Genomic DNA, 20868 nt, shown 5'->3' with positions numbered 1-20868 from the left:
CTAAACCCCTAACCAACATACTTACACACACAAACTTACCAAAATTAAGCCCAAACATCCACATTCCATACCACCAGAAGCAGAAATTCAAAATATCCTTGCTTTGGTATTTTGAATTTCACGCTTCTGCCGGTTTCGGATGTATTCGGCTTTGTAAACTCAAAATACTGAAATTCGAGATTTCAGTATTTCAAGTTTAAAAAGTGTACCCATATTTATATATATATATATATATATATATATATATATATATATATGTAATGTGTGTGTGTGTGTGTGTGTGTGTGTAGAAATGCCACACTATGGAACTCACTTCCACCTTCTGTAAGAAACATAGGCAGCACCACTACCTTCAAACAAATACTGAAAAATCATCTTCTGGCTGTGTTCCTGCTCTATAACCTAACATCTTCTCCCTCCTTATATGATTACTAAACGCCTATGTCTTTTTCTACTAGTGACTGATGATACTTTTTCCATATTTATTTTTTATTTTTATCTTCACTTGTTGATACTGGTACAATAATACTGATTAGTATATCTCTGTTTATACCTCTCTGATTGAATCCATTGAATTCTGCTTTAATGTATATTTTCTGTATATATTACTGTAATCAAACAAAGTAGATTCCTGCTTTTATGTATATATTTTCTATATGTTACTGTATTTACTATCTGTAGCAGTGTTTCTACTTCTGTACCAATTAATGTTTATATTTTTTCTGTATTTATGTTCTTGTTGGAGCTTTTCTTTCTGGGCCTCCACTGAAAATGGGCTATTTTAGGCCCAGTGGACTTTCCCAGTAAACAAATGCAATAAATAAAAATAAATAAATATTGTCCCCGGGATTCAGTGAAGCCTACACTAAGTATACACCGTTCTGACAGATATAACTCATACCATCTTCCTCCGAATTTTAGTTTACCTACTGATATTCTTGTAGCTTTAAACATTCTCAGGGTTTCATAAAGGTTTAGTGTAGACTACATGCACATTTAGTGTAATCTTTCAGAGTGACTAGAAAGCACAAAAAATGTGATAAGAATGTTTTTGAATACATATTGTGTACACTTCCTGTAGGCTTTTTTGAATCTGGCCCTGCGTCTATTTTAAACAGAAGGAAAAGGCTGTATTTGATTGGTTAGGCAGTTACTAAGTAACAAGAAACACTTTTATTAAATTATGTATGACATAGGCAGTCATACATTTATATCAATGAAAACAAACCATATCAACATAATTTTAGTTGCAAACATTATACATCACAAACTATATTGACATAATTGTATTTGTAACTGTTGTACATCACTAATAATCTATCCAGTTATTGTCAGTCAAACATTACGTAGCTCATTCAAATCCTGCCTTCTTTTAAACCTTGTTCCTCTTCTGCATGTATTGTTCCCACAATTCCCAGTTTTTCCTGTGTAATTTGCTCCTCCCCTTTTCTAAACATCCCAATTACAGTTGTTTTATCACTGTTACTATATTCACTACTTCTAGTAAAGTTGGTTTAGACTTCCATTTTCTAGTAATTGCTTTTTGGGCAGCTACCATAATTAGAATCATCAAGGCCTTAATATGTCTAGGCAGTTCTGATTCTGTATCATAGCTCAAAAAAATAATTTCTTTAGCTACACTAGTTTGCTCATGCAGTATCTCTGACAGAGCATTCTGCAGGGAATCTTTAAAGTCTGCCAACTCATTACACTCCCAGTAAATATGTTACAAGTTGCCTCTATCTTCCTTATCATACCTCCACCATTTGCGGTCTACCCAAGGAATTAGTGAAGTTCCTAGTGCTGAAACTGTTGTGTAATATGTATAATTTATTCTAATTCATGCATATTCTGATATTATAGACTTATTTCAGGTAGACCATTTGGGCAGACATGCTTAACAACTAGAAAACAGCAGCAAAAATATATAATCAGAAAAGAAGCCAGTGCTTTTTTTTTCTAAAATCAAAAAGAAATTCATAAGAGGAAAACACCTAAATGTGCATGAGCTAAGTCTGGAAAATTTTCAGCTAAAACAAGTGTTTCACCCAAGAGATGAGAGTGAGAGTTACATTATTTGGGTTTTAAACTGTTTTAAGTAAGGTTCTTCATATTATCACTTAATATATTTAAGTAAAGTAACATTTGATAAACATCCGTCACATTCCCTTTTGTTACAAGTGATAAATCTTCTGCTGGGCTTTTTCTGTCCTATGTAAATGTGAAGGAAGTCACAGGAGTTATAGATATTCTTAAGTAACCATTTACCACATGAGCAGTAATGTGCTGGTTAAACTGAACATGACATTTTCTGTACTAAATAAAAATGTATACTCTTTACTTTGCAGATTGCTACAGTGAATCTGAAGTGGATGATACAGATGAAGAGATTTTGTCCACCACCCTGATTAAAATTCGCAGCAAATCGGACTCAGTAAGTAACGAGGTTAACGTATTGTAAATGTATGCTCTGGAATTCATATCTTAGTTACACTCTGTCATCTCAGGTTTTACAAGCGCCTAGCCTTACTGTAGGCTAGAAGCAACATAGATCATACTTGGACTTCTGCAGCATGAATACATTAAGGTAACTCTTCCTGTCCTTCGTGTGATGGCCCATCACTTTCTTAAACAGAGTACTGATAGACTATTCCATTATATGAGGCAGCTAATAAGTAACCATTCTCCTTGGACATGTAGAATATTGTATGCTGTGTCTGTCCCAAGATACATTACATAGATTGCTGGCCTCAACAGATATGCCTCCTTCCAACTCTGCCCCTGTTCAATATGAAAATCCAGAGAAGGGAACTCGAATTGCCAAGGGTCATGAAGGCTCAGAAGTCAATGTCTTACTATTACAATTCTTAAAATGGCAGCATGGGCTCCTTTATTCACCCCTTTGCTGAATAGTGTATAGTTATATTACCCAAGTTTGCTGACAGTCCTCATTTCTAACAGTGGCTCCCAGCTTTAATAACCTTAAAGCATGCATGATAGCTTCTTCTGATTGATTTTAGCTTTAACAGTAGTCTGTAAACTATTAAAAGTTTTTATATCAAAGCTTGAGGCTGTTATTCTTATACAGCTATTATCATAACCAGAACATTTAATTGTAGCAAATGAAAAGTTGACTTTAAAACAGTCAACCTGCCGAACATCAACATGATTAAGATTGTCTGGCAAGCTATTAATTAGGTCTTCCAGCACAGTAAATTGTACTCAATATAAACTAAAGGTACTACTGCCCAATGCTAGGAGTCTCGACAAGAAGCTCCACTCCTTGGAAATCTTCCTAACCCTGGGGAGTGTTGACATCTCTGCAGTTACTAACACATGATTTAAAGCCATGAAAGGCACCGCAGCAGTCCAAAGCTATAATGTTTTCCACACATTTAAACCAGCTACTGCACAAGAAGGGACTAGAGATGGAGGTGTATCACTCTACAGAAAAAGTAAGCACACCTCAAGATTGGCGAAACAATATGACATGCTTGAGCTGCTGCATGTCCAACTAACCACAGGAAAAATCCATCATGTTCTTGCTAGCTACAGGTCCCCATCTATGACCCAGGATAACCCTATCACATACTTGAATGTACTGGAGTCACTCACCATTCAGTCCAACACCATATTTCAACTATACCACCATAAAATGAGACACATACACAACCACTAACATGTAAGCTTAAGGATTCCTGGATTTTGTCAATGCAAACACCCAGGAACAGCTAGTCTGTACATCTACTAGGAGTGCAAATATCCAGGTTCTGGTACTCATAAATATTATGGAATGTTGCATGCATTACAAGATGGTCATCCTTGAAATTAATATAAAGCCAGAACTCCCATCAAACCCCATAATGTTTCAGAATGTTTTTTCAAGGCTAGCTACCTCCTATTAAGTGATGGTATAGCTAAATTCCAAGCTCCCCCCCAAAAAAAAAAAATCTCATTGAACACTGTGACCTATGCAGAAGTGTTTACTGAAACCCTATACAAGCATGTCAATACCTGCATAGAAACAGAAGTACCAAACTGAAATTAACTTAGGACAAGCTCCAGAAGCAAGCCCTCTTAGTGGACACCCAGTATAAATAGGTTGCACAATAAAAGAAAGAAACTTGTGTCCAAAAATAGGAAGGGCTGTGCCTAAAAGACAAAATAACTCCCTCATCACTTTCAACAAACATGTCAGGGGACTAATCAAGTCCATCAAAGCCAACATCAAGGCAAAAATAGCCCGCCAGACTAAGGATAACCATAAGGTATTTTTCTGTTGTGCATACAACCTTACAGGGAACACCCAACAATGTGCTGAACTAACAGTAAATGGAACTTCCTATACCTATATATTTGCTGGCCTATAAATTTAGCTCCAATTTCACCCCCAGTTACCCACAGGAAAAACTCTGTGCCATTACTTCTCCAACTATTATTAAAAAATGGGTCCTCACTGCACTGTCCAAAGCTTAGAAGCACAGCATCACTGAGTCTTGACAATATCCTAGGATGCCTCCTAAGTATCTCACGCCTTCCCCTATTTTCAAACCATTACTAAACGATTTCCTCTCTGCTTCAAGGCTTTTTCCCTGCTTCCCATTTTGGTCACAGTTTTCCTAATACCCTTCATCACCTTTCTTATATTTACCTTTATAGCACTAAATTACTTAATTTGCTTATCCACTTCTAACGCCTCACTTTACTGTACTTCTTAAACTACTATACCTTCTTATAATTAGCCTAACCAAATTGCTATTCTATTGTTACTTCTCTATCAACATGTAATCTTGCTTATTCTCCCTATAATCTCAGTCTGTTGTTTTTCTTAAATTACTTCTCTCTATCTTATATACCACTCTTCTGTCTGTAAATTTTCAAAACAGTGCTTGTATGTTATCGTTTGTGAATATCAGTACGCATTTTATTACAGTGATTGTTATGCTCTGTGCTCACTGAAACACCAGTATAAAATGTGGTGTTGTAAATATTGAGTGCATTAAATTATGATACCTTGAAGTTTTTCTCCCTGGGCCTTTGCTGAAAAAGGGCACCTGTATCCAATCAGACTTTTCTGGTAAACAAATGTCAAAAATAAATAAACATTGAAAATCTCAATTTATTCTGCAGTTAAAGGACTTCCCAGTATGCAAAGCCACAAAAGATGGAAATCATTTTTTGGTAAGAATACCAAAACTAAAAAAATACTTAAACCAAAAATACAACAGAGGTGTTTGAGTTTCAGTATACATTATTATTTTACTTATGATACTCATAATGCAATTTAATGTACATGTGAAACTCTAAAGATAAAATGTTTTGTATAAAAATGCTATTATTTTTTAAACTAAGGGGAATGTCATTTACACTGCATATGTGAAGTGAGTTACTTAGTTTATTTTTGAAAGGGTGTTACAACTAATAGGTATGGTGCATCATGTGACTGTAACTAAATGGCAGTGCAATAAAGATTCATGGTAAATGTTCATTATGTCCTATGCCTCTTCCATCGACTGTCGTAACAGTGTGTGAACGTATTTGTCTATCTGTACAACAACATTTTATAAAGGAATGTTTCATCTTCCTTAAGGCTTTCTTCACCAGATGTTCTGACATTTCCCATTCACCCACCATTTTTCTTTAATTTTCCATGCTATCAGTCTTTTTTCATGTAACATGCTCCCCAACCCTTTAATAGCTCACTGAGTTTTGTTACACACATTCAGGCAAATTGATGTCCTTTGTCAGTATAATCTCCACAATAAAAAGTATGGAGTTCTAGATGAGGTATTATGTCCTTACATTCACTGTCGCAGTATTCCTAACATATGGGATTCTCTGCCATGAGTATCCAGATGTCGGCCAGTATACCAAAACCTACTATTACATTAAGGTACACTGAATGTCACATGTATGCTCCTCGCCTAGCATAGGGCATAAAGGTAATGTCCGGACATACCATCCTTAGAACTTCTTTGCTAAACTAGACCAAACGTATCTCCAGATCATCAGTCTAAATGCCTACATCATTTCCACCAGTTTGAATGCATCTTTTGTTTGTTGGTCTCAACACATACGTCTTCTTGCTGGTACCAAGCCATTACAGATAAATACCCCATTGAGGTTTTGTTTTTTCTTAGCTTTTTTGTTGGTCTGTGAGGTTAATGCCATCTAAGAAGAGTTAATGCCAGTGTGGTAGACAGATTCACCATAAAGTCTTCCATGATAAGTGTCTTTTTTTTTTTTTTTTTACCTAGGAGCTTCTCGCAACCATATGACCTGTTCGATTTGTCAGGCTTTTGTACCAAAAACCATTCATAGGAGACTTTCTTCCCTTTCTGGTGTGGAAGGTATCCTGAGAACCAGCACCTTAAGCTTCTCACTAAAGATACAACGGAAGGAACTTCCCGCCCCAAGGGTCAGCCATTGAGGAAGAAGAAGGTTAAAAAGTTTAGACCAGAATCTTCCACTGTCCAGCCTTCGCCGGGTGTTTCTCCCGAGGTCAGTGAGAACCTGGAGCTTTGCCCAGCTTTGTTGTTAGATTCCTCTGCTGTGACTGGGTTGGAGGCCAGCCAGCATCTGGCTTGCAGCACATCCAATGAGGCTTTGAAGATGTTCATTTCGGATGTTCAGGGGAACCACAGTTGATTATTTCTGAGTGGCCTTGGAGTGTTCTGCAGTTTTTAGTTAGGGAAGAAGTTCCTACTACATGTGTTGAATGCCATCCTGGATCAGAGCCTTCTAAATTTTATAGGGTGGACATTCCTTTAAAGAAGAAACAAAAAAAACTAAATATGTTTCTCCAGCTCCTAGGGATCCACGTTGTGAGTAGTAGGCCTTTACTCAGGGTTTGTTTAATGCTTTGATGGCATTATTTATTATACCCATTAATAGTTCTAACTAACTACTAGTCTAACCTTTTCCATGGTGTATAAATTCATACATTGTAATCTGTCTACTTTTTTCAGAAATGTTATGTATCCTCTATTTTGTAAAATAAGTGGCTAGGTTTGCTAATTTTCCCATGCATTTTATGTCTTGGAGCTTTTCTCCCCGGGCCTCTGCTAAAAATGGACTTGTTGTCCAGTTGGACTTTCCCGGAAAACAAATGTAAAATAAATAATTTATTCTCTGAGTTGTTTGTTTAGTTTGATGAGAGTGCATTTAAGCTGCTGGGTGCTGCGCCTCCTAATTTTTGCCATGATTTTCTTCTTTCTGTTATACAGCCTATTGATTTTGTGATTCCACCAGGGTGGCTTGTTTTTCGAGTGGGTACAGCTGCCCCTATGTAGCTATTTTATTTTTATTTTTATTTATTTTTACATTTGTTGACCGGGAAAGTCCGACTAGGTTCCACAGAGCCTGTTTTCAGTGGAGGCCCGGGGAGAAATGCTCCAGATTCATGTCTTTGTAATCTATTAACATGCTTGTACAGGGTTTCTGTGAACAGTTCTGCATAGTCAGCAGTGTTCTCAGGGTTTTTGGGGGCTTGAAATGTTGCCAGGTTATCACTTAATAGCAGGAAATTAGCCTTAGAGTAGTTCCTGAATATTCCAGGTTTGGCTGGGGTCCAGATTTTACTTTTACTTCAAAGGAGACCATTTTGTGGTCTGACCTTACCAGAGAAGACATTACAGTAGGGGGTGTGCAGCACTCTCCCATATTAGTGAGGACCAAATCCAGTATGGTTGCACTCCTGGTTGGTGTATTGACAATCTGGTCCAGGGAGTTTGTGTTTACAAAATCCTGGAATCTCTGTGCAATTATGTTTGGTGTCATGTAAGATTCCCAGTTAATAGTGGGGTAGTTAAAATCGCCTATGAATATGGTATTCCTTTGGATGGTGAGTGTTTCCAATAAGTTTAAATACATGGTATGGGTTTCATGTGTCATAGATGGGGACCTATAGCTTGCAAGAAGTGGTACTGGATTTTGTCTATGGTGATTCGAACATGGAGCAGCTCCAGTGTATTGTCCTGTTTTACCAGGCTTGAGGTATATTAAATCAAGACACCTCCACCTTTTATCCTTGTCTGTGTAGTAGCTGGTCTAAATGTGTGGAAGGCATTATAACCTGGCACTGTTGTTATCGCCGCTGCTTTAAACCATGTCTCAGTGACTGCACAGACGTCAGCATTCTCTAGGGTGAAGAGAGCTTCTAGAGAGTGGAGTTTTTTGTTTAGACTCCTAGCATTGAGCAGGAGTCTCCTCCTTTGGCTTCTAGATTTGAGGATAAACAATTCCTTAAAGGCATACTTCATATGACACTTCAGGAAGCCTGTTCCTCTGCCTCCTGGGATCTTAATTTTGTTTTGGCAAAGTTGACTCAGGCTACTTTTGACCCTGCTGCTTCAGCTTCCTTGCAACATTGTTCTCTGAAGACTGTTCTTTTCTTGGCCCTTGCTTTTGCCAGAAGGGTGTCTGAGCTTCAAGCCCTTCTGACCTGTCCTCCTTTTTTGATATTTCATGTGGACAGGGTGTCCTTGTGTACTAATCCTTCTTTTATGCCTAAGGCAGTTAATAAGTTTTCACTTAATCAGTCTATTCGTTTGCCTATTTTTTCCCCTCTCCACATTCTAGCAGTGACAATTAATCCACGGTGGTGCAGCGGTAACATTGTTACATCACAGCAAGAGGTTCTCCCGTTCGATTCTTGGCTGGAGTGAGGTGAGTGCCTTCTGTGTGGAGTCTGCATGTCCTCTCCATGGTTGGGTGGTCGAAAGACATGCGTAAATGGGCGTGCCTTCCTTGAAGGTTGGATGTCGAGCTGGCACCTCGGCATTCGTGAAAGTCTACTGCCAATCATTAGCAGATCGGAGTTCCGCTGTGGCGACCCCTAACCAGGAAAAGCCAAAAGACAAACAATAACAACATTCTAACAGTGAGAGGGTGCTGCATATTTTGGATGTGCATAGACAACTCAGATTTTATTTGATTAAGACTAAGGCTATTATCTGATCAATCGTTTCTTTTCATCCTAGGCCCTTAGGATTAGTTGTATCCTAGCAAACAATTTCTTTTTGGATTTCAAAGGCTATTTCTTTTTGCTATATTTTTCATAGCAAGACCCTTCCTTCTTCTGTTAAGGCTCATTATACTAAAACTGTGGCTTCTTCTGGCACTTTTTTCAAGGGCTAAGATATGAATTCTGTTCTTGCAGCAGGTACCTGTGCATACTTTTACCAAGCACTGCAAGTTGGATGGCATCTCCAGAGCTACAGCTGGTTTTGCTGGGACCATTCTTCATGGGTTCTTAGAGGGGTCTACTGCTCCTTCCTCCTGTCAAGTTTTTTCTTGAACATTGACACTCTCCCATACATTTTCATTTATTTACTTCCTGACCCCCTGTCTAGCAGGGTGACCTGACGGATCCTGGACCTGTCTAGCAGGGTGACTGGCGTGATCCCTGGGGTGGGAAAGAGGCACTCTGTGACATGTATGGGCAATGGCAATCTCCAGAGTCTGGGGGAGTCTCTGGGTCAGAACCTATCTCCCAGCATTTTTTGTTTATTGTGATGACAAGGGTTTAGATCCCTGGAGCGTCCAGCTCTGGGTTTGACATGGGGTGGTCAGCATAGGGCATCTGCTTTAGGCCTGTGATTCTTTTAGTGAGGTATTTCTGAGGCCTTTCCAGTTGTTGCAGATGTCTGAGAGTACATACCAAATGGGGCGGTGTATTCTATAATGGGTATAATGAGGACCACTGTCCTGTGTGTCCTAAGTCTCTCTCTCACACTTTCTGTGTTTAGTGTACTGCCACCTATATGGTAAATTCATGGATACATGTTTTTTCCCAAAGGGCCTTACTTCAGAGAAGTAGATGCCAAACAATATAGGGATTAATGCCCAACTTAGTAAGTTTATCTATGATTCCAGAGTGGGGATGTCTAGATAGGTGTGGACCACCTTACCCTTGTCCATGGCTCTGAAACTGGGTGGGTCAGTGTTTGAAGGTTGCCAATGTCTTGTTTTATTTATCCATGATAATACTCCATCGCATGGCCTTGATAGAGGCTCTTGTCAGACTGATGGGACGGTAGTTTTGGGATCCAAGGTGGATCCCCACTTTTGATATGCCAGGATATTGGCAATATCCTTCGGATCAGTATATTTAATGCCATTCTGTTTTAGCTCAGAGCAGCAGATCTGCATTGCCATTTAGATTATTGACATAGTTATAGAATGCTTTGTGGTTGTCTTTGGAATCTTGTGCATGGGTGTCATGATGTTTCACTTCTGACTTGAGTAGCATGAAGTTGGCTTTGGAGAAGTTTTTTATGGTGGTTTCTTTACTGGGTAATGACCAGGTCTAGGATATTGGAGCTGGTGACTATGGATTAGTTTGATCCAGGGCTTGGAATTTATGAATTCCAAGAGTATTAGGGTGTTTGGTATTTTGTTAAGTATGTTTAGAAAGGTAATGAATCTAATGGTGGGTAATGGTGCTGTAGCAAGGTACCAAGTGGATTTTGCACTGCAGTAGTGTTTTATGCACTTGGAGCATCCTCAGATGCATTGTGTTGTGTTGTCTAGCTGGGTGGTGTGAATATCTGAATATGAATATTGACACTCTCTTACCTTTAGTGTTGGGTCCTGGTTTGGTGGCGAAAAGTGTGTGAAGAGTTGTGTGGTGGGTATTTGGGGGTGCTCTCTGGAGCCTTGAACCAGGTCTCAGTTACTGCCCAGATATGATGTTGTTCTCCATTTTTAGGAGTGCCTCGAGAGAGTGCATTTTGAGGTTTAGACTTCTAGCATTGAGTAGCATTACCTTCAGATTTTGCATGCTTGTACCTGTTACCACAATAAATGTAAGGACATAGTTCAATTGGATAAAATCTTAGCATAACAGTAGATGTCCTTTCCTTCACTGTTGCAGTATTCACTCCTTCCCCCAAGTCTTTTTCCTTCCTGGATGTACTGGTTACCTCCTGGATTTCCTTAGATTGGTGTACCTACTGGAGCAATCATTTCTGAGGACAGTACATCCAGATGTGACATTTATGCCCTATGCTATGAGAGGAGCTTACATGTCATGTTTGGTGTACATTAAAGCAACAGTAAGCTTTGGTATACTGGATGACATCAGGCTACCCATGGCAGGGAATCCCATATGTTTGGAATACTGCAATAGTGAAGGAAGGACAGCTGCTGTTATGGTAAGATTCCCATATGTTAGGAATACTGCAACTGTGAAGGAAGGACAGCTACTGTTATGGTAGGAATACTGCAATAGTGAAGGAAGGACAGCTACTGTTATGGTAAGATTCCCATATGTTAGGAATACTGCAACAGTGAAGGAAGGACAGCTACTGTTATGGTAGGATTCCCATATGTTAGGAATATTGCAACAGTGAAGGAAGGACAGCTACTGTTATGGTAAGATTCCCATATGTTAGGAATACTGCAATAGTGAAGGAGGGACAGCTACTGTTATGGTAGGATTCCCATATGTTAGGAATATTGCAACAGTGAAGGAAGGACAGCTACTGTTATGGTAAGATTCCCATATGTTAGGAATACTGCAATAGTGAAGGAAGGACAGCTGTTATGGTAAGATTCCCATATGTTAGGAATACTGCAACAGTGAAGGAAGGACAGCTACTGTTATGGTAAGATTCCCATATGTTAGGAATACTGCAGTAGTGAAGGAAGGACAGCTACTGTTATGGTAAGATTCCCATATGTTAGGAATACTGCAACAGTGAAGGAAGGACAGCTACAACTGTATTTCAGTATGCTTTGTTTTTCTTTCTGGTACCAAAGCAGTAGGATGACTGGAGACAATAGATAGTTTGAAGTTGCCAAAAATGGCATGTTCATTTGGTTTCAACTTATTCATTCAAGCAAAGAACTTCAATGAAGAATAACATATAGTGTTCTCAGACTGTGTATTTGTAGAACAGGCAGTAACTTAGGCATAACATCACTGTGGTTAAAGAAGAGCAGACATACATCAGTATGAACCAGCACCTTAAAAGGTATATTCCTCTCATACTTTCTGTTCGCTGTTAAATTATTTTGCATTACTTAGTAGAGAAATTATCATTTAACGATAATGTTTAATGATGCTAAACAAAGTCTTGTATTTACACAAAAAGTGTTTGAATGCACTGTTATGTGTAAAAATGTTTCAAGGCATTTTTTGAAGAAGTTAAGTTTAAAAAAGCTTCTGAACATGAAAGTGTAAGGTACACATGCTGTGTTTACACGACTAATATTAATATGGCTCCAGGAGGGGGTGTACATCACTTTGGGGCACAGATCTAATTAGTGACTAAATACTTGTGAAACAATTACTTAAATGCCAACCTGTTAAATTAACAGTTTGGCAAGCAATTTACATAATTGCTTCACAAATATTTACACATGCTAATCCAGCATAATTAGAGCTGGATTCTAAAGTGACTTACATATTTCCTGCTGGAGTAATATTAGTGGTGTAAATATGGCTGGAAAAGCTGAGAGTTCTGCTTTTAGAAGACTAAACTCGACTTTATTTTTAAACTACTTTGAAAACAAACTTTTGTTTTTACGCAAAAGAGTGTCTGCATGCGTAAGTACTGGATGTATGCAATCGCTTTTCCTACAAAACAAAAGTTTGTTTCATTGCCTTTAACTTGATATTTAAGCACCACTAAGAACTAGACCATTGTATTATGGAAGGATCTGAAGAAATTGTGCTGTAGTAGTAGTAAGCTAGTTTTCTGAAGGTGGTGTTGTGTCTCAGCAAAGTGAAAATTTAAAAAGAAAGGAAAATTTATGATAATAAAGTGAAGGTAGAGCACATTTCTTTTATGGAAAAAGATGGGCAGGCACAAGTAGAAAAGAAACAGGGAAACAAAATATGCAAACAGCATTATTCAAGAAATAAGGACAAAACCAATAAAATTGTGGGTGACTGATGATTCTTTTAATGCTTTAGCTGCTTTATGTTGTGTAGTATGAGCACACAAACACAGTCAAGCAAATGCATGGAAGTATTAGAAGAAAAGGTTCTTGGTTTAGCTTGATTTGAAGGAAATTATTTTAAATATGTTTTGTGGATTCCGCGGTGGTACAGCGGTAGCGTTGTTACCTCACAGCAAGAGATTCTCCCGTTCGATTCTCGGCTTGGCTTGGGAGTGCCTTCTGTGTGGAGTCTGCATGTCCTCCCTGTGGTTGGGTAGCGTTCGAAAGATATGCGTGCATAAATGGACATGCCTTCGTTGAAGGTTGGGCGTCGAGCTGGCACCTCTGCATTGCGTAAAAATCTACTGCCAATCATTAGCGGATCGGAGTTCCGCTGTGGCGACCCCTTACTAGGAAAAAGCCGAAAGCCAAACAACATTTTAAATATGTTTTGTGCCTAATGTGCAATTGCTACAGCAACTTTTTATGACAAGTGGCATCACAGATTTCACATGGGTAAGTGGTTTGATGTATTGTTTTAATATGCAGCTTGCATTGCCTTCAGGTTATAGAAATGCAATGAAGTATGTGTGCATCACACTTGTGTACCCAAAACAGGATTACTCCCTCCTTTGGTACTGTTCTAGCTCTGCAGGTTTATTATCTGACCTCCATAAAGGATTAATGAAGGTGGAGCAAGGCCCTCCACCCCCATGATAAGCAGGATGGTCTCTAGCCTAACAAGTCTGTTTGCCCTGACTGATGACTCTGACACTTTGGAAGATAGCAACATTTGAGTCACCTGTATAACAGATGTCTAATATCTGTGCCATCAGGCCAATGATCTCGAAATATTAACGAGGGTGTAAATAAAACAGGGCAGAGCCTCCCACCTCATCCCATTCCAGTACCACTGTCATTATTAATGCAAATACATTAATGCAAATACGCTTTAGGTAAGACCCCTCGTTTCAACTAAACACAAGGGTAACACTTATAAAAAAGCTGAAAAAGAAACACCGCTATGTATTGTTTGCATATTGAAATGAAAGATCAAATGATTGTGAACATGGAATTTGAGCAACATTTCCAGTAAATACAGTTGAAATGACTTGCAAACACATGAAAGATAACATTTTTTATGTGGTGCAAAGCTCTCTATACCCCAGTGGAGGGTGAGGTCACATGTGCATTTGTATGCATGCAGAATTCCTATTCTCTTGATGCACCAGATTCAGAGCAAAGCATTTTCACACAGTTGGATATAATGAATCATGGTTTGCTCACCTAGATTTGAAAGGTGGTATTACTTAGTGGTTTTCGAACTAGCACATTTATTGTGGAAACAGACGTAAGACTGAGAATTTTAGGCATGTCCCTGTGCTCCAGTGCATATTACTTTGGGGGAACACATCTTCTTCTTTCGGCTTTTCCTGGTTAGGGGTCACCACAGCAGAACTCTGGTCTGTTAATGATTGGCAGTAGATTTTTACGATGCCGAGGTGCCAGCCCGACGCCCAACCTTGCCCATTCATGCATGTCTTTTGAATGACACTCTACTGCGGGGAGGACATGCAGACTCCACACAGAAGGTGATGCAGCTGAGAATCGAACAGGAGAACCTCTTGCTGTGAGGTGACAACGCTACCGCTGCACCACCGCGGCATACATAAATGAAAGAGGCTCACTAGAGACATTAAATATGCATACATCTCCTTCTAAAAGCAGATTTGATGTGGGTCAGGAGCTCTCGCATGAGTGTCATACTGGTGACATAACTTGATCAGTTTATTTTTAACAGGGTGTTTCTTGTTCCTCTCTGTACTTATTTGCCATACATGTTTGTCCCCTTGAAAGTCTGAATTTGTGGAATATTTATAACTGCCTCTTTCTTCCACAAACAAACACACACACACGTGTATGTGTGTATGTATTGGAAGGATATTTTAAACTAGTGGAGGACTAATAAAGTAGATAGAACAATGGTGCGGTAGTCTTATCCATGGACTTTTGATAGAACTGAAGGAAAGAGCAAGTGTGTCACAAATCCTAAGTATTTTTTTTTGTTTTGTTTTGATGTAGTAGTATCTATTAGCACTTGTTTGTTTATTTTGATAGTGAGCAGCTGTACTGTTCAACAGTGGTAATTTATGGACATGACTTTGGTAGCAAAAAAAAAAAAAAATCAGCAAAACACATGAAGAGGATGAACTCTATCAAAAAAAAAAAAAAAAACCAGGAAAAACAAGCCAGATAAGGTAGTATGGACCCCAGCCTGTGAGCAGGCATTCCAAAAGATTAAAGGGGCTTTGGGAGGACCCCCTGTATTAGCCAGTTCAGATTACACCAAAGAATTTGCTGTGCTGGTGGATGCGTCGAACCATGGGGTGGAGGCTTTACTCAGCCAGGTTTCCTCAGAGGGAGAAGAACAGCAAGTTGTATGTTTCAACCATAGACTCCAACCCAGGGAGGAATGTTATGCAGCTGTAGAAAAAGAATGTTTAGCCATAGTATAGGCACTGCAGAAACTTCAACTCTATCTGTATGAAAGGAAATTTCACTATAGTTACAGACCACAATCCCTTAACATGGCTACATCTATCCATCCAACAAAATGACAAGTTAAGGTGAAGCCTAGGGTTGCAGGCATATGATATGACAGTGCAGCACTGTAGTGGGGTCAGCAATGCCATGAGTATGAGTTAATGTGTTCCCAGACAGGCTTTATGTCCCTCACGCCACGTTTCTTCATGGTCACTTGAGAAACTAGCTGGAGTCTTCAAAGGGGGGAGAGATGTAACAATGTGAAGTATTGCCAGCTATGCCAGTAGAAGAAGGGTAGTGGATGTGCAACATATGCCAGCATAGCTAGCTAGAGTTTTGTAAAGAATTATATGTCATTTGTATATCAAACTGATTTATACAGATGATTGTGGTAAAAAATGTATATGTAAAGCTGCTTGTGTTAAAAATGTGCCAACAGTGTGTCCTTCTGGACAGAAAAAGAAATATACTTGTATGTCAGACTGTATATAACTATTGAAATTAATATATTGTAGCAGAGAATAATGGAAGAGAATAGGCTAATCTTAGTCCAGCTACCATTGAAAATAGTTTGAAATTAAATTACCTGGTAGGCCATAAAGATTGTATTTTACATTTCTGACTGCAGCCAGAGATAAAATGTCTGTGAAAACAAGAACCAAAACACTGCACTTCCACAACATTCAAAAGCAAAAAAAAAAAAAAAAAAGAAAAAAAATACCTGCTCAACATTGCGCAAGTAACACCACTTTATTAAAACTCAAAATAATCAAAGTCAAGAACGTGAAGGAGTCACCACGAAAAAAAGCCTCCGTTGGAATGATGTTGTAAAATATTTAATGAAATAAAACACAGTGAATAAGCGCTTTCGCATAGCCAAGCTATGCTTCCTCAGATAATCACATTTCTGGTACAATGGGTGCTCATTTAAATACAATAAAAAACACATTTTGGCGGGAACATTAAAACAATCAAGCAATTAATCTTGTAACCAAGGTTGCAAGTAACACGTTTGCAAAAGTTCAGACACCAACAATCCTCAGAGTACAAAATGCTCTCACAGTTTAAAAACTCTCACTGTTTTTTTAAAAAATGCAAAACGCTCACTGTTTAAAAAAGTATAAACCATCTACAAACATATATCAGGGAGACGGTATGTTAAACAATTATCGTGCACTTCCTATAAAGCAAACTATGCATGAGCACATCCTAAACTAACCAAATTAAACAGCATTGCTAAAACAACAGTCAAGTTATCTTCCCATTCATTGAACAAGATGTTGCTATACCAATGTAATTAAATTACATTTCTGGTAATAACAGTAGGAGGTTGTTCGTGATAAAGCAGCTAGCGACAGCCAATTCACAATGATGTTTGCTTAAATAATACACAAACCATACAAAAATCTTAAAATGTAAACATCTTACTGAATCCATTATATGTATCAAGGAAAATGTTAAAATCATTACAGGATCAATAACTAAACTGAATCAATAACTGATTATACTGCAAGTACATGAATAGTCCAACAGTAGAGAGCTGGACATGCGTATAGACATAAATTCAAAGACATAAGTTTTAGAAACATTGTTCCTGACATCTAGCAGTATCATTTCAAATCACTTGTCTGACAGATACCGGCAAGGATATGTATACAGACATTGATGGAAAGAATTATATTGTTCATCTCTACCTTCAGCCATGTAGTTCTAGGAAAGATGTAGGGGGGGTAAAACAAACCAGAAGACCCTCTGAAAAACATTGCTACAGATTTGATGTAACTGCGCGAGAAGAAAAATTCTTACTCGCAACAGCAAAAATAGTTTGAAATTAAATTACCTGGTAGGCCATAAAGATTGTATTTTACATTTCTGACTGCAGCCAGAGATAAAATGTCTGTGAAAACAAGAACCAAAACACTGCACTTCCACAACATTCAAAAGCAAAAAAAAAAAAAAAAAAAAATACCTGCTCAACATTGCGCAAGTAACACCACTTTATTAAAACTCAAAATAAACAATTAAAAACACATGAACTACGCACGTTCAACCCTTATAGGGCTTCATCAGAGAATCTGTGAAAATAAGGACTAGGAATCATTGTTGTATTGTCTGCAGCAGTGAACTAATTAAGTGTTGAAATGGTTTTATGCCTTTTAGATGCTGTAACACATCTTAGCAAAGCTCTAGTTGTGTTTATGGTAACATATATATGTGAAATTCTGGTTTAGTTTCTAGTAAATGGGGTAATATTGGAACCAGAAGTCAGATGCCCAGATGTGTGTGATGTCATTCTGTAATCCAGGACAAAAATGATGTTTTAATTAGGCTTGCCACCCCTCCGTTTTTTTTCCGGACTATCAGGAAATCAAACTGATTCTCCGGTAGTCCGGAAAACACTGTACAAACTCCGGTATTCTGTTTCAAAAAGGAAACAGACTATTGGAGTTTGTAAATTGGCTGATTTACTATGCTTTTTTTTACAGAAAAGCATAGCAAATCAGCCAAAAGCAGGCGGCGGGAACAAAAAAAGAGGGCGTTCCCATTGATCGGCTGATTTACTATGCTTTTTTTACAGAAAAGCATAGCAAATCAGCCAAAAGCAGGTGGCGGAACGAAAAAGAGGCGTTCCGTTGAGTGATGCTGTCGTGACATCACAAAATAGGCGATATGTTGGTGGGAGAGGGGTGGGGCGGGGTTACTGGTGACAGGTGTGGCTTGGCTCGGTTTTGCGAGTGAACGAAGGTGGCAACCCTAGTTTTAATACTAGATGAGACTGAAGTTTCAGGGCTGTCTCTTTTTGAAATCTGACAAAGAAGGACTCCTCACCTACTTCATCTTGCCTTACTCTAGTAAGTGCCCAAGGAATAGTACTTGTATTTATTTGTTGACACTGTGGCCACTCCTAAAAGCCTTACTGCATTGGTCAAAACACTACCATTTGTATTAATATTAATTTCACTGGGTATAATTGGATACCTTTGTAAGAGGCTTAGAGTAGCTGGCTTTGGAGTGTCTGGTGGCAGGAACTACTTTGTAGTCTGGGCAGAGGGGCATGGCTAATAAATTTGTGCCAAACTTTCCCAGGTGTGTGTGTGTGTGTGTGTGTGTGTGTGTGTGTGTCTGCGTGAAAATCAAACCTCAAAGAGTGTGTGCATTAGCTACTTTGGAGCACGGACACAGAGGACTAGTTTTACAGAGAGGGCATTGAAGGACTTGGCTTGGACACTTGGCTAAGGACTCAGCTCTACAGCTGTGCCAGTAAGGAGTCTTACTGGGGCCTGGAGGGAGAGAAAGATAAACCCAGACCCTGGACTGTGTGTGTTCCCTGGGTGTTCTTAGGGGAAATTGTACTTAATGCAGAGAGCTGCATCTGGAAGTACTGTGTGTATCTGTCTTTGTTCCAAGTTAACATTCCTCACCAGTGTCAGTGGTGAGGATTCAGGCTCCTTGGTTACTGACCCAAAGGGGGAACATCACACATACCAATGCATATCTCTTGTTAGCTACTTTATTTTACACATGTCCTGGTAAACTTTGGAAGCCCCCATTGTAGTAAACCCAAACCTGCATACCTGGACATATCTCCTGTTGGCTTCCTTATTTTCCTGTTTAAAGGCTGTAAAGCAGAAATGCACAACTGTGAAATATAGTGCACAACTTATCTTAGCCCAAGCACTACTCGATGCAGCAGAGTGTATACAAATAGTACTTTATCTACCTAGTTCAACCATTAAACAATCCTAATTTTGTGTTTTTGGTTTGATTTTTCTGTGTTTGTCTGGTTTGGATGATCATTATGTTAATCTCTCTTCCTAGTTGAGAGCACATAGTATGTCTGACATTTGCTACTGCAAAAGTTAGCATTATCTCACTACCAAAGGAACTTCTACAGCTGAATTTCACCTCCATTTGCAAAAGTACAAAAAAAGCACTGCCTTCAGTTAAAATCTATGTAAGGCAGTTTCCAAGAATCAAACAAAATTTAATTGTTTCCCCTCACTTCTGCATCAATATGTTCTGTATTGTAATGCTGAATCTTCTGGAGGGACACCCCCACCCCCACCCTCATCCACACACCCACAGGCCTTATATTGCTGAAGGTGAAGCTAAGTTAACACTTTAGCATATTTTACTCTAGCGGGGTAAACTTTGCCTGGAAAGGCAATAAAAACTCACAACAGTAAAATTAAATGCTGTGCTCGCATCAAGTATTTAGAGGTCAAAGACCTTGTCTTTGTATCTGTAAACATTCTACCTCACTGATTGTTTTTTGTGGTAAACCATCAGTGGGGGGGGGGGGAGTAACTGCATTCCATTGAAGTACCTGATTGTCCCACTCCTCATCTCAATTGTTTGTGCAGCTACTATAGCCTCATTTTAAACCAAAGTCACTGCAGTACTGCCTGTAGCAGTTAACTTAGGTGTATGTTAGCAGGAATCTAGCAGCTTGTATTACTGTCTTTAAAGTTATCAGGACTTGTCTTACTGCAGTCTTACAGATTGTTTTCCTGGTACTCACTCCACTGTTGGTCAACCCACTCCGTTCAGACTTTGCTACACTAGGGCACCATTCCCCTACCCTACCCCCCACCACATCTATACTTGCACTTCACTTATTCCACCTCCTCTCCTGTACCTAACTGCACTGTCCAATTACAAACTGTTCTTGTAATACCATATCCATCCACTTCTGTTCTAAATTCCTTCTCAGATCTCACTCAGCTTCCCCCTATCAAAAGCTACCTATTCTCCACACTATCACTGTTCATTACCTCACCTTACCATACTGTAAGATTTTTATGACACTAACCGTGCTGTTTCCCTCCTGTATCACTTTATTCATCCTCCTCCTCTCATTCCTAACATCCCCAACTAGTATTAATAATAAATTAACACACATCAACTATTCCTTCATCCTCACCTATCAACCATCTTGCCACTAGCTGCTCAAACATCTGTTCAAGCTTATTTTCCATATCTACATTTCACTGTTGTAACCCCAAAATACTAAAAAATGTCAGTCCCAATGCCAAGGAAATAATTCTACCTATCTCTTCTAAAAATGCCATAATAAAAATAACATCTTTCTCCACCATACATCAGTATGGTGACATCCACTGCAACCCAGGTCCCAATCAAACCCCAAACCAAAGAATACATCCTAAAAATTTAAAAATAGTCACTCTAAACATTAGAAGCATATGCAACAAAATCACAGATTTTCATGCCTGAATGAGCCAACATGAAACAGACATCCTACCACAACAGAGGAATGGCTATAATATTATTGGTATTGATAGAACACATTCAAAGAAGGTGGCATAGCTATAATGTTCCCAAATATGCTTACATCAACACCCTATACAAGCACAATCTCAACTGTTGGAAAAGCATAAGTCCTAATCTCAAGAGTCTTTCATTGAAGTTCTGAAA

At 38.8% G+C, this 20868-nt stretch overlaps 1 protein-coding gene across 1 annotated transcript in view; it reads left to right on the top strand.

The window, feature by feature from the left end:
* LOC122812560 (connector enhancer of kinase suppressor of ras 1-like) overlaps window positions 1–20868 on the top strand; it is a 719099-nt gene that overhangs the window by 536724 nt on the left and 161507 nt on the right. The window contains exon 14 of the mRNA XM_044084817.1: window positions 2349–2434. Within this exon, the coding sequence (XP_043940752.1) occupies window positions 2349–2434 (86 nt within the window). The remainder of the gene's footprint in view (window positions 1–2348; window positions 2435–20868) is intronic.

This window comes from Protopterus annectens, chromosome 1.part1 (genome assembly GCF_019279795.1).
Source record: "Protopterus annectens isolate FY-2018-M chromosome 1.part1, PAN1.0, whole genome shotgun sequence".
Taxonomy (NCBI): Eukaryota; Metazoa; Chordata; order Ceratodontiformes; family Protopteridae; genus Protopterus; species Protopterus annectens.
This window is presented reverse-complemented; position numbering and strand designations above follow the sequence as displayed.